Source organism: Dipodomys ordii, unplaced genomic scaffold, assembly GCF_000151885.1.
Source record: "Dipodomys ordii isolate 6190 unplaced genomic scaffold, Dord_2.0 Scaffold8, whole genome shotgun sequence".
Lineage (NCBI taxonomy): Eukaryota > Metazoa > Chordata > Mammalia > Rodentia > Heteromyidae > Dipodomys > Dipodomys ordii.
Window position 1 is genome coordinate 34,014,858 of NW_012267224.1, and position 15,468 is coordinate 34,030,325.

General features: G+C 32.5%; 1 protein-coding gene across 5 annotated transcripts in view; it reads right to left on the bottom strand.

Moving 5' to 3' along the window:
• Epha5 (EPH receptor A5) overlaps positions 1-15,468 on the bottom strand; it is a 303,516-nt gene that overhangs the window by 28,459 nt on the left and 259,589 nt on the right. For all 5 annotated transcript variants that reach the window (XM_013008946.1, XM_013008943.1, XM_013008945.1 and 2 more), the window contains 3 exons: positions 7,375-7,442; positions 6,132-6,257; positions 5,184-5,369 (listed from right to left, as the gene is read on the bottom strand). In XM_013008946.1, the coding sequence (XP_012864400.1) occupies positions 5,184-5,369; positions 6,132-6,257; positions 7,375-7,442 (380 nt within the window). The remainder of the gene's footprint in view (positions 1-5,183; positions 5,370-6,131; positions 6,258-7,374; positions 7,443-15,468) is intronic.

Below are 15,468 nucleotides of genomic sequence, written 5' to 3' on the forward strand. Positions count from 1 at the left end.
CCCAGCCCCGAGAGCAATAATTCTAGAGATCTGTTGTACACTACTTTTTCTTGAGAAAGAAATACTGTATTGCAAAAATCCAGATTCAGCTTTCATGGTAAGAACTTTCTTATTATAATAAAATAACTGTGCTTTTTTTGTTTGATTTTTACCATGTGATTTTTGTAGAGCTAATATCCATTACAAATCTCTAAGAAAGAACAGGGCATGGCCCTCATGGTGAAGCAAGTGTGTTTCATAGTAGTAGATGAAACTGATTTGGAATAACATGAATCTAATTCTTGCTTCTCATAGGTCTTGCCAAGCAGTAGAAACATGACCTGTGAGCTTGTTAAAATTGTAAAATGTATGTCTCAAAAGGGATCAATTGTAACAGACTTTTGCAATTTAACAATAACACTAGAGGCACATTCAATTTTGAGAAACATTACATAAGGCAACCTCACATCACAAGATTTGCAGTTAAATCTGGACTTATTTTATTTGCATTTATACTGTCTGCTTTACTGAAACCATTAATTGAACTCATAACAAACATGTATTACTACTTAGGGCTATGAGGGATCATTTCATTTAGGACATCATAATTCACTAGAAAAGTAGCCATCACTGAATTTCCCTTAAAAACACCTTATGAATTGTAAATGATTAAAGACAAGCTTCTGCCTATACATGTACAGTTTTATCTCATTAGGCCATTTTCATTGGGTTACATTCCATTTGGCATATTAACACTTGGAGCTGTTTGAAATTACTTTTATTTCAACCCCAAGAGAAACACAATAACACAATCATTAAGACTCAATTACTAATAGCTAACAAGAAAGTAGGATTGTGTGCTTATAACAGGAATAGACAACCCTCATTAAGAGAAGAAAACAAAACAACCTTAAAAATGAAGTTGTTTCAACCTTAGAAAGCTATCTAGAATCTGAGCCTTGGTGGCTCACACCTATAATCCTAGCTAATCAGGAGGCTGAGATCTGAGGATGACAGTTCCAAGCCAACCCCAGGAAGGAAAGTCAGTGAGACTCTTATCTCCAATAAACTACTCAAAAAAATCTAGAAGTGGTGCTGTGGCTCAAGTGGTAGAGTGCTAGCCTTGAGAACAAAAAGCCTCAGGGACAGTGTCCAGGCCCTGAGTTCAAGCCCTAGAACTGGAAATAAAAACAATAACAACAATTTGAAAATTTCATGCAGTTGTCAGTTTCCATTCCCTATTGTATTTTGCATATAGATGTCTATGAGTTCCATAGTATCATTTTAATCTAAATAAAATAAAAGCCATAATGTTCATCAGAAGCAATCTCTAGTCTCTCTAGTTTCTCACCTAGCTTACTTTTCTCAACTTAAAATATTTAGTATATTTGCTCATTGTTTGTTTTTCAGTCACTCAAGTGTTTTTCAGTCACTCTATAAGGGCACGAGCTCTCAGGTAAAACAACATTTAAAATTGGTTTATCAAGTAGAATTATTGCAAGAATTAAAGGAGATTACACATTAAAAGCAACAGCATCCGGCTTAGTAAAGTCCTAAAACAATGCTAATGGTTTTTTAGCAATAACTACATTAATATATGCAGGATCTTGTGAAAAGATTTGCAAGGAATTTCTTGCCAGTAAGTCTCAATTTTTCTTCTTGAGAGTACATGATGGAATTGTAGCTTTAAAACTAATATGCATGCCATATCACTATATCACTAATATACATGCCTTATCTTCAGAATATTCATGTAACTCTAATGTATTCACTCATTAATTTCATTTATTTCTTTTCTTTATATTACCTAGTGTGTCTATCCCTACAATACACATTACAGACTACAAACCTATTTCAATTTCAAGGAGCTTATGGTTAGTAAGGAAAGTAAAATGTGCAGATAAAATACACAACATGACAAAGGGCAGAAACATCTTCCTCACTTTTCTAAGGAGGCACTGTATTCAGAACACATTCTTTCAGCAGAGTTATAAAAGTACTACATAGGCTGCCAACTGATCCTGGGAATCTGAAATTGAGAAAATGAAGAACCTAAGCCTGGGGGAGGGGAAGATGGGGGGAGCGCATTTCATATCCAATCCATGACACCAGCCATAACCCTTACCTTACTCTCACTTACTTTCTCAAATTTAAACATGGCTCCCAATTTAATCCCAGCACTCACACGCACAAATCAACTGAGCAGAAAGCACTGAAGTTATGTACTAGCCCTCAATGAACTCAGAATAATCCCCAGCTCTCACTATTGGTGGGCAGCCTTCACATTCATTAAACAAACATAGGCCTTGAACACTTGCATACTAAGGCTTGTATTCTGGTGGCAAATTGGGAGTCTTTTCTCTTCATGAGTATTCAGAATTCTGCAGTGCCCATTCTGCCATGCAGACACTCAGGCTTAAAGGCAAAAATTGCCAGGCATAGATGGCTCACACCTCCTACCTACTCAGGGGGCTGAGAACTGAGAATCCAGATGCAAAGCCATCCCAGACTGGAAAGTTCCTGAATCTCTTATCTCCAATACACTAATCAGAAAGAGCTGGAAGTGGTCCTGTGGTTCAAGTTGTAGAGTGCTAGCCTTGAGCAAAAAGAGGCTTAGGGACAGAACCCAGGCCCAGAGTTCAAGCTCCACAATGGGCCAAAAAAAAAAAAAAAAAAAGGAATCTAAATAAATAAATAAATGGAAATGGCATTGAGTTTATGGAGAAGGTCACATGTGAATTAAACTTAATGTTCAAGTAGAAAGTGAAGGGCTGGACAGTGGCTTAGTGGTAGAATTGCTTGCCTAGCATGCATAAAGCCCTGGGTTTGATTCTCAGTACCATATAAACAGAAAAAGCCGAAAATGGTGCTGTGGCTCAAGTGGTAGAGAGATAGCCTTGAGCAAAAAGAAGCTCAGGGAGAATGCCCCGGCTCTGAGTTCAAGACTCAGGACTGGCAAAAATAAAGAAAACCTAAAGAAATGAAAGTGAAGAGGACATTCTAGGACAAAGGAAGTGTCTCAATGGAGCAAAAACAGAGCTAGGAGAGTTACCTGGAGAGGAATAGTGCAAAGTAAAACAAGACACAAGAAATAAACCAGCAGATGAGAGTTAAAACATTATAAGGTGTGAATAATATCTAATATCATATGTGTATACTTTATATGCAAATGTTAAACTAATCAAACACAAAATTGTTTAGAAATGGTACAGGGAATCAGAAAGAGAAATAGAGGGGGCTAACATTCTCATAGAATATTATACAAACAATGAAACCACTTTGAATAATTAATATATTCTAATTTAAAAAGAAAATGGATATGTAACCACATAGTAACCAATGAAACATTGAAGTATATGCATTTTTTGCAATTTGTGTGCTTATTTTATATTATACAAAATAGCTATGTAATAAAATCTAAGGGTAATGAGTGTAAACTAGGTTGAAAAACATGTACAAATTAAGTGATTGGCTTGGAAAATACTGATCTGGAATAGCTCTCATTAATATATAATTATGGAGCTGTCTATGTGAATATGTGTGTATGTAAATGTATGCGGGTGTAGGTGTGTTTGAATGGCAGTTATGAATCTATGTAATAAAACTCAATGGAAACTCAATGAATATACCACAGAAACCAAATGAAAAGGCGATCCTTCTAAGGTTCCTGTAATATCCTGTTTAGATGTAATAATTATATAATAAAGGAAAGCTTGTTTGTATGCCTGGTAGATTAACAAGTAAAACTATGACTAATTTCAAACCTTGAAAGAAATATTCCTTTAGTCGGTTTGAGTCATTTTCCAGTAGTAAGAAAAGAAATCTTAAAAAAAAAAGCTAAGCATGATGCAAATGGGAAAATTATAACATTTTTTTCTTTTGCTATTTTTCCCCAGAATCTCATTATATAGTAAAAAAAAAAAAACCACAAAACTGGCACTGTGTATATTACACCAAAGTGTCTTGCATTGCAAATGAGTTAATTAAGCTACTACCTGTGGGATTTTTATGTCATTTTTTATGAAATTTCTTTGGAATATGCATAGATATCTATATATCTATACATATTTATGATGTGTTCTTTTTCACAATAAATTACAGGAGAAAATTTATATGGGGACCCATACTTCACTCATGTAGGCAAGACACAAGGAAAGAAGAAGATTTCAGTGAAACCACCCACCCATCGGGGCTACTCCGGGATCCCTGCCTCAGCTTCAATCAGAAGAATCACAAGATTTAGTTGCACTTATGTCTCATTATCTGTGTGCTGCAGGTTGAGAATAATTGGTGAATACATTAGCATCAGATCAGAGAGCATGAAATTAAGGACACAAATAAAGTGAGTTGCAATATAGTAAATTAAAAACAAGTTGAAGACTTCCTAAGTTGAGCCGCAAGAGCTACATCTGAAAGGAGGAAATGTAGTTTCTGGGCACAGAAATTTAAAAATACACACAGTGAGCATTTCTATCTGTGTTGTCTCTGTCTGTAGCCTTGTGGCACAGAGAGACCTCAGGCAGCATATTTGGAGGGTTGGAAATCAAAACCATCTTCCCAAACACAGTACCATTTTATGGACTAGAATTCACAGAATTTACATTTGATCTATTCCTGATAGTGACATCAGCTTCTAGAAACAGATGTATACAAAATGTATACAAAACATGCAAAAAATTACTAGGATTAATATAAGAAGCCGCTATACATGTGTCACTTTCTTCCTCCCTCCCTCCCTCCCTCCTTATCTCTCCCTCCCTCCCCTCCCCCCTCTCTCTCTCTCTCCCTCTCCCTCTCTCTCTCTCTCTCTCTCTCTCTCTCTTTCTCTCTCTCTCTCTTTTCCTCTCTTCCCTCCTTGTTTCCTTCTTTTCAGATGGGATCTTTCTCCATAACTAAGGCTGACCTTTGGAGTTAATGTTACCTTACTATAAATGGTTAAAAAACCTAAAGTAAAACAAACTAGCTTCTTTGAAATGTACTTTTGGACACTGAACCCATGATAACTGGAAACATACATATTTGTAGGGGAAACTGAAAACCAATTCATTGAAAACTCAATTAAAAAATGATCTGCTAAAGTATAGTGTAAATATTAAATAAATTAAATATATTGACTTGATCAAGTTCTTGGTTACCTAAGTCAATATCATTTAGACAGAAACTCTCCCTCCCCCCTGCCCAGTATAATGTAACACTGTACTCACTTTTGGTTACAACACCTTCGAGATGGATGATGTTAGGATGATCAAACTGACCCATGATACTTGCTTCACCTAGGAAATCTCTGCGTTGCTTTTCAGTATAGCCTACTTTTAGGGTTTTAATCGCCACAGGTAATTCTCTTTTTCCTGGTAATTTCAGACGTCCACTACAAACTTCACCAAATTCACCTTGTGATAAAGATAGGGAAAATACGCAAACTCTTTTAGAATTTTTATTCTAGCAAAGTCATTTAGAATTCTAAGTCTAATTCTTGAAGTGTTCAGGAATTAAATTTTTAAAAATTATTAAAATTTATAAAAAAGTAGGACAAACATTGTTAGCTGTGTTAGAAGCTTTGAGCTCTTTGGACATTTAACTAATCTCATCTACCTCACCTACAGAAACCTAAATGGGCAGATGGGAGGGCAGGGATTGTGAGGGGAAACAAAGGAAGAGGCAACAATGCTTGTTAAGAAATGTACTCATTACCTTGTTCATGTAATTGTAACCCCTCTGTACGGTATTTTCACAATAAAAAACGTATTAATAAAATAAAATAAAAAAGAAATCTAAATGGGAACATCTGAAAGAAAAACATTAAAAATCATGTATTTCTCCCTTTTTGTTAAAGAAAAAGGAAAAGATCAGGAAGCAATTTCAAGGCAGAGATGAGTTGAATTATGTAAGCACTTTTAAGTTATATGAATTACATATATGTATGTGTAAAACAATAACAATAGAAATATTTTGGCTGCAGTGCTTCTGTAATAAACCAGACATTTGTTAAGCAGAATGATGCCTTGCAATGTGATCTGTTGCATGCCACTTTGAAAGCAAGACAATTACAAAAGATCAAAAGCCTTTAGTGTTACTGCAAGACACTGATATATTACACTTCCCAATAGAAACAAAAGGCAAAAGTCATAAAACTCATAAATAGGTTGGTGTACCTGCTCCAATAACTCTTTCAATAGTGATGCACGAGGCTTCTATCTCTTTGGCAAACTCATGGACAGCTTGACTGGGATCTTCATAGGTGTGTGGGTCAATGTAGGTCCTCACGCCAGGCAGTTTAACTGTAAAAAATAGGTGGCATTCATATTGAAATGTTAATGGTTGAAGAAAAGTATAAAATTTATTAACTGGTTAGTATAGTTTAAATGCAGCAAGGAAAGGCTCTCTACTGAGTAATGACAATTATACAAGGACAGATGTATTACATTGATAGTTCAAATAAATATAGATATTGTCACTCATAGGAAATTTATATTTAATAACATTCCTCAATCACAGTATTTAATGACTAGATCTCTGATGCAAATTAAGCACTTTTTATAAAATTTAACTGGAAAATGGAATGCTACTAGTTTATTTGCTTATTTATTCTTTATTAACTTTTAGAGTCAAATATTCTTAATTTTGACTTTTCAGAAACATTTAAAATAAGGTTTTGATAGTATCGGTGCAATAGGCTGGTACACAAATAGAAATTGTCTATCTTTCTCTGTCCTTGTGATTGCATGACTGGAAGACTTTTGTGTTCTCCAAGTCTCAGTGTACTGCCTTGAAGACTACTTACTATTATCTTGAAAGTAAGGAACATAAATAATATTAAGTAAGAGAGAACTGTAAAAGAGACTCAATATTTTTCAGTTGTGATCAAAGCAAAAGATATCCATTTAAATTTATTTGGCAAACAAATTAACATTATTTTCTTTATGGAAAAACAAATGCACTGAAAACTATAGCTAGGCCTTATTTAAGCAAGGTTTTAAGTTCACTGCCAAAAGTGTATCTTGTCAGTTTCTTAAAAATGTCGCCTATTTCAAGTCATTTGAACCAAGTTTGTACCACAAGATTTTTTTTTAGGCAAATTTTTGCTTATACACTCAAAGAATAAACTGAGTAATTTTAATCATTGAACCTGATGTGTATATTTAGTGATAGATTGTTATTCACTCTGCTGTTAGTGATTATAATGAGTTTTGGTATTTGGTTTGAAATAAAGTAGCATTTTAAGTTATATAAAACACTTTTGATGATTATAATGAAAATATTCTTTAAGTAATTGAATAAGCCATCAGCAGCCCGTCATCATTATCATGCCGACTTATTTTAAACTTGTAAGTCTTTTACTATGAAAAGAAATAAAAATAAAATGTCCTCTTTTCTATTTGTGTGCAATTTGCTTACTGTGCCCATTATGAAAATGCATCTTCTCCTCTTCTGGGTCTTGCTTAGCTTTGCTGTAGCCACACCGCCTGGAACAAATAAACTATAATTAGTCACATCTGACAGGGTCGAGTCAATCACATTAAGCCCAGAAGTGGGAAATACAAATAAAATTACTGAACTAATGTCCATAATAGTCATAAGAAATACCAATTTAGGAATAAAACTTTTATTCCAAGTTTGGATTCCTCTCTTTCAGCAAATAAGCTTGCCCAAATTTTGGTTAAAAAAAAACCTTACAAATACATTTATATTTAAATTCCCTGTACTGTATTAACCACATCAGATTTTGTTTTTCTGTTGCCTTCCCTTTTGAGAATGAATTGCCTGAAGAATGTGTTTCATCGAAATGAATGCTTTCCTTCATCACCCTTCTGGAATGTTTCAATATTTTCCTCTCTCCTTTGTTGTTTTGGAGTCTTTAGTTGCTCCAACTCATATTTTCTGTCTACAGACACTCAGATCACTATAAAACTTACCACAATCTCTACCACACCACTTCATCTTTGGTTCCCAAATTTTTGTCTCTGTTGTTTTCAATAACCAATAATTTTCAAGTTCTTGTGAACTGTTGTCATTAGTGACAAACCTTGCCCTTCTAAGTTTCATAAGTGACAACTTAACCTTTAACCTGGTGACTTCATTTTACTTTGTAACTTCTTGATGGACTGATAGCTTTAATTATTTTTCTTATGCTTTGTTCCTCTTTTCAATATGTTTGGACATTTTCCTAAACTTGTATAGTTTGCTTCTCTGAATCTATTATTTTCTACCCATTCATTGGATACTTCCAATCCTCTCTTTAAATTTATTTTGGGAATTATATTCTTCTTTCTGATAGACTTATTTTATAGGGTTATTCCATTGATACCTGAACTTTATAGATATGTAAAAATAAATTGCAATATTTCTCTCTTCAACCATGTTGCCCCTTCTCTCTTCATGTAGTAATACCAAGGTGTTCTCTTCCTGAAGATCTACACATTGTTCTTGTGTCCTTCACAAAATTTTAGTTTTGAAATATCAAGCATTTTTATTTTTCATTGGCTCTACCTCTTCCTCATTAATTTTTATCTCCTTTGCTTTGTCTTCAGAATACCTGCTCTAGTATTACTTCTTTTCTAATATACATCCAACAACCAAGATACTGTATATAAGATATTCTCCTGTTGAATTATCTTTCAATGATAAAACCAACAAGAAAATATTAGGTAAAAATTCTTCAACGTAACTCCAACACACATTCCCTACATTATCCTCTACTTTTCATCTTTATATATAGAATATTTCATAAAAATCTATGAGAAATCTCTCCATGTTTCCATATATCTGACTACTATACTTCCCTTTTACAAAGATATTCTTTTTAATGATGTACAATTAGTGAAGTCCTATTCAATTATTGCCATCACTTTTATCCCCGATTCCCAACTTCTGGAAACTTTCCCCAGTATAGAAACTTTCTCTGTTCCTCTAATGCTGTGGTGGTTTTCCATTTATAGTTCAACATACTTATTTGAACAGGTTTGTAAGTTCCCCTACTATTACCAACTTCTTAAATGGCAAAAGGTAGTATTTACAAACAAATTCTGGCATTGAATGAGATGGCATTTACATATTTATTACATTGATGAATGAATTAATGAATGAGTGAATGAAATTTTGAGTTTATCCACACAATCACAGTTGTCTGGCAAATGCCTATGCTGATGAATACTGACACAGTTGATGTGGTATGTGATTAACCTTGCTAACACTAAACAACTGGCAACAATAACAAATGTTTAAATTATTTTTGTTTAACCCTAATGAAGAGAATTTACTATCTGTAAGATATTACTATAATACTACTAAACTAAATTCATTAAACATAAAATTTCCATTTATTATCACAGTAGGAAAATACAGCCAAAGTGGAAGACTAACAAAGCTGGCAGTCAATACAATTAGTTTGAAAATAACCATGTAAGTGAATTATTCATAGGCATTTACCAACAGACTGTTTATGGTTACATATTCTGGGACATTTAATAAAGCCTGTATTTTGGTACCAAAACAAAAATTATTTTGCTCTATGTGATTTCTTAATGCATAATTAATAGATAACAGTGATAACCACTAAAGTCTATTTTAATGTCAAGTTTGAATAAAAAGGAGAGTAAGCTTTATCATGTTAAAGAACTGGCAATTAATAAAGCACCTTCAGTAAATTTTTGAAGGAACTCGAAATAAACATACTGAACACATACAATGTTCTCAGGGGGAGAAATACTCAAAATGAGATGTAGTGGCTTTTGAAATTTTGTTCCTAACACTTAGATGTATTTAACATTCAAGAACTTTTAACACCTACTGTACTCCTTTCCTGAAATGCGGAGGAGAAAAATAAATGCACAAAATTAGGCCAGTATTTTATTTGGTTTGTTTAAGTATGCATCCAGATATTTTAACAAAATGTTCATATTTTTCTTAGATAAATATTCTTTCTGTGTTTAATAGATGTGCTTCAGTTCTGTCGAACTTCAATGTATGTGCCTCAAGAAAGAAAAATCACTGATATTTCTTATTAACAATGTTCTAAATTCAATTTAAATGATACTGACAGAAGGGTTTATGCAGGAATTCTAAACAAACCTAACAGGTAGATGCATTCTTTGTATTAGATAAGAAACGTTCACTCTACCAATTTCAACTGCTAACTTTCTCAATAAATGAATAACTTTTCAAAATGGTATATTCCAATAGCCTTTATCATTAAATCATTAAGAAAGCCTCACATATATTCAAATTGCATGCAGATTCCTCAAATGAAAATGGAAATAAAATATTCGGTCTCATCTAGAAATGATTTGAGAATACCTTGGTGAGGAGCGGATAACATTTTATTACCTAGGGTGAGAGCAAGGAGAGCAATAGAAAGAAGTTAATTTTGAGTATGGACATCTCTGGGGCTCTGTAACATATACAGCTGCATGACACATTAACATATAAAAGTTAGTTCTGGAACCCCCTAAAGCACCATTAAAACTAGCCTCAACAAGATACAGCAAGTAAAAATGCAGCTGGCAGAGATTGGCACTCAAATAGTGGTTCAGCCTCATTAATAAAGTATTGCAAGGAAGCTTGTTCATTTACTATCATCTTCTGTACCTGTTCCCGATGCATAATTTTAACCAAACGCAACAATCTATGAATGTGTCATTCCTCATATAAACTAGGCCTCAACTTTCTGAATTTTTTTCCTGAATGAAAAGTTTTTTTCATTTTGTTTCATATTACAACTGTAAGATCTGTGAATATATTTTACGAAAATTATCTGTAGCATTTTTATTCAGAAGAAACCTCTTCTATTATTTATGTTAATGTTTATCTAGAAAAAATGTGTTATTTGGCAAAGTTGGGTATGAGAAACTATGTATAGTCTTATAGAGGTATTTCATATGTATATGTAGGAATGAAAATGTGGATAACTTAGAAATTTGCCCATTTCCTCCCAATCTAAGAGGTTGGATTATACAACCCTGAAAATATGAATGCTGACCTTAAAAACTTGATGCCAACTGTTACATCTATATTTGGAAATTTGAAATTTCCATAAAGGTTAAAATAATAGTGGTTATATGCTCATGGAGTTGCCAATGAAAAAATTCCTTAGAGGAACAGGTTTAATACTTAATAATAAGTTTGGATTATAAATGCTGAGCCCTTCAGAGTAATCATAGAAGTTTGTCAATAATTTACTAAATGGAACTCTAGTGGCCAGTAAGGAAAAGGACTGAAAGGTTGAGCCCCAAAGTGCATGCAAATGCTGATTCCACAAGAACTTGCAAACAGATGGGCCCACAGCTTTGACATACAGAAATAAATACTTTTAATTGTTTCAAACTAAATAATTTGGATAGAATATAATGGTGTATAGCAGAATAGTTTTGAAATTTGATTTAAGAAAAAGTGTAGTTCTATGCATAGCTATGAAGTTGACAGTTCTTTATTTTTCCTCTATTTCAAGATAAAATTACAAAATGCTTTTCCTATACCTCAAGGAAAACATGTTTTAAAGAAAACCTCAGCAATTTAGCAACACAACAATCTGCATTTTTTAATTTAAAATTATTAAAAGCCACTCCTCCTTTAAAATCCAAATTTTTCTTCATATATACACATATAATTATATATATATACATACATACATGTATATATTTGTTCATACATACATAGATGTGTATATACACTCATTATTTTCTATCATAAGATGACTTTAACCATGGTAATTTTGCATTTAAATAATTTCATTAATGAAATTTTGGAAAGAATAAGTAATAGTTTGGGGAGAAATATTTCAAACTTTTCATTTCAGACTTTACTCCAATTATGAAAATGTGAGTCTAAATAAGAACCCACCACTTAACTCAGCCGTATAAACTAAAGAAGCATACAAACTTAATATATTCTAAAAAATAGAGATTAATTTTTTATGGGACTTCATTGTTCAATAAGAATATAAATTCATTAAAATTGGACTTTGAGTATGTAGGCTATCTTGCTAACCTCATAATTCTCATCAATATTTTCTTCATTTAGACACCAAGATCCTGGGATTTTGTGTTATATATGTATATGTGTGTATGCATATATGTATATATTTGTAAAGAAAATAAGTTATATATATAAATGCAGTTGATCTATTTTTATTTCTCGGAAATATTCTATTAAGCATCTCATAGAAACATGTGCTAGTGGGAAACCATCTTCTTAAATATTGGAGTGGTGTAATGAGTCTCACAAAGTAAAGGTACAACTTCCTGAGTAACTACCTCACATCTGTAAAGGATGCTAATTACCCTATAACTAAGGACATGTGAGAAGCTAAAGAAAATCTTATTCATGGTTCCCATATTGTTTGTTTATTCTATATCTTCTAAAACAAAGCAACAAAAACACTTCGAAATGGTGTGTAGTACACATGAATCTGTGCATTTCCCAAGCAGAAACCTTTGAAATTCATTTAGTATTACCTATATTGGCAATACCTGAAAAAACCCAAACTTCAAAACTTCCAAAGTTGCATTATAAACTATCCTCAATCCTTCATAATATTTAGTGTATTCATATCACTTCTATATAGCAATGTAGTTTAAAATAAATGACATATGAAATTTATGTTTCTGGTTCAGCAAATTTTTTCTAATGCTTTAATTGGTAACCTTGTGTTGCTTTTTAATGTTTTCATTGACAACCATTGGATTCCTTTTGATCATAGTAGGCTTATGTATATTCCACAGTTGTCTGAGGTACTTTAATTGTTAAAAAGGGAATGTTGGATCAATTCATAGTTATATTTCATATACAAAGCTTTTAATTTAGACAATCTATTTTACATATATTTCAAAAATCCCTACTGCTATATTTTAGCCACCTCCTTGTCAGATATGTGTAAAGATTAATGAAATATGTGTAAAGTATACATGAAAATACATTTTTATTTTAACCTTTCAAGAAATGTATAGTCAATATAGAAAAAGAAGTTTGTTAAAGAATGAAGACAGTGTTTTAATTAATTCATTATCCAATTGGTTACAGAAATTTGTTTTGATTTTAACACCCAGGTTATGACATTTTGAATATCTACAATATGAAATAATGTGGAATTTGTCTTCTGATGAAAATATTTTAGAAATAAAAGCATTTACTTATTTAAAAATTTAATGACTTAAAATACCATTAATAGGAGACAAGAGGTTGAAAGCATGTAATTATTTCTGTCAAACACCATAGGATTGTGTCTGTCATGTATCAGCTAATTAAAAAGATAAAAGAGAAAAAAACAATAAAAATTTAATGACTTTCTATATGAATTTGTAGGTGAAGAAAAGAAGTATTTAGTGTCTCTAATTTCAAAATACTAACCTTCTTTATCCTTTCTACTTGAACTCTTTAGAAGTAATAAACCATATGAATACACTCAAAATTGCCAAAATAGTGAGTGAATGACAGAATATGAGTTTTTCTGAATTTAAGAATATAAAAATATCTGTTTTGAGTCTAAGGATATTTCAGAGGAATCTATAATGTTATGCTATAAATATACATTGGTATCTATAAGCATAATCATAAATGAATATATGATAACATTGTTTAAGAAATTATACATATTAAAATCTTAAACTAAAATAATGAATTGTACATAGCTTGCTTATAAAAACAAGTTCTTTGGGAAGTAAAATTATAAGGATATCAAAACAGTTACAATGGTATAATGTTAAAGCCCACAGATTAAAAAAGTATCTAAAATCAGGTGTCTGATTGTCATTCAGGTGTAATACAGAAATTGTTTTTGTCACTGAGGAGATTGAATCAAAGTAGTGAAGTTTGGAATGTTAACATTTTTCATTGGGATGTTACTACCAAGTTAGTAGTGTTGGAGGTGAAAATAATTTGAGATCGGTGTCAAAATTGGACTCTGTAATTACGAATTTCATGTTGTAAATTTATATCACACCTTCTAAAAAGTTACTCCTAGCCACTTAGGAGACTGACATCTGAGGCTCAAGGTACAAAGTCAACCTGTATAGGAAAGATGCTGAAACTCTTACCTCCAATTATCCAGCAAAAAACCAGAAGTGTAGCTGCAGTATAAGTGGTAGAGATTAAGCTAAAAGACAGTGCCCAGTCCCTGAGTTCTAGACTCAGTACTGACACACAGAAAAGTAAAATAATAAATAAATAATGAATCAAATGTCAGACAATGGTGTCCTGGTGAAGAATCTGGCAGAGCACAGTCAGAACCTCCACGCCTTGCAAAAGCTGCATTTGAATGAAAAACAGAACCCAGGATCGAGAGCAATGACTTTGAGTTCTTTATTTACCCATAGTATATTTCTATTAACTACCTCAATTTATCACAGTATAATTCCACAAATTATTTCTAGGGGGTTCTAAAGACCAGTGAATGTTCAGTGAATAATTTTTAAAGTGTATGTATCACATCATGTCAAGTGAAGACCAAACATACATATATCCATGGATGATCTTTCAAGAGACAAAAAACATTGTGTTTCTAATATCCAAAATGTAAAAAGTAATCTGTTCTACAACTATAACTAGTATAGTCTTAAACAATGATGAAGATGATGCTGATGATAATGAGCATGATAGTGTTTCTTGAAAATTATTCTTATGGCTATTGGTTATACTGCTTTGTTTTTTTTGTTTGTTTGTTTGTTTTTTGTCCATTGTGGATCCTGAACTCAGGGCCTGGGCACGTCCTTCAGCTCTTCAGCTGAAGGCTAGTACTCTACCACTGGAGCCACAGCATCACTTCTGGCTTTTTCTACTTATGTGGCACTCAGGAATCGAACTCAGGGTCTCATGCATGCAAGGCAAGCACCACTGAGCCACCTTCCCAGCCCAGTTATACTGCTTTGTATACAAAATTAGTTGATCTATTTTCTGATATTCCAGCTTTTCAGCAAGTCTTTCAATGAAGACTCAATATTTTATTGAGAACTTAAGGATATATTTGCATGAATAATTTTCTGCACACACAAAACACACATACACACAAAAAATACATTCATTTTCTTTTGAATTCTTAACATTATTTGAAGAACGACATTAGGAATTTTTTATATTTGTGCGTGATGTATTTCTAATTAAGAAAATTACATCCTACTTTCCTTTTTTCTAATTATACAAAAGAAAAATAATATTGTTTTTTAATGAGTATGTTATGCTAGTTAAATTTCATCTTTGCTTACAGGTTCTGACACAAGTTCATACACGCGCAACTCTTGTATAAATAATTTTGAGATTTACTTTAAGGTAGGCAAAGTTATTAATCATTTCTTTTAATATTTAATTTTTGTCCATTCTTCTTCAGAGATAATTTGTCTCTTATAGGACCTAAATTTGAGACTGAAGTAGATGGCCAACTTTAGTGCTGTATACTATAGGAAAACCTCACCATTTAAAATAATTAATGTGTATGTTAGACTTTCTTAGATTTCAGTTTTCATATTTGTTACTGAAACCCCATGTTCAGCATACTGTACCATG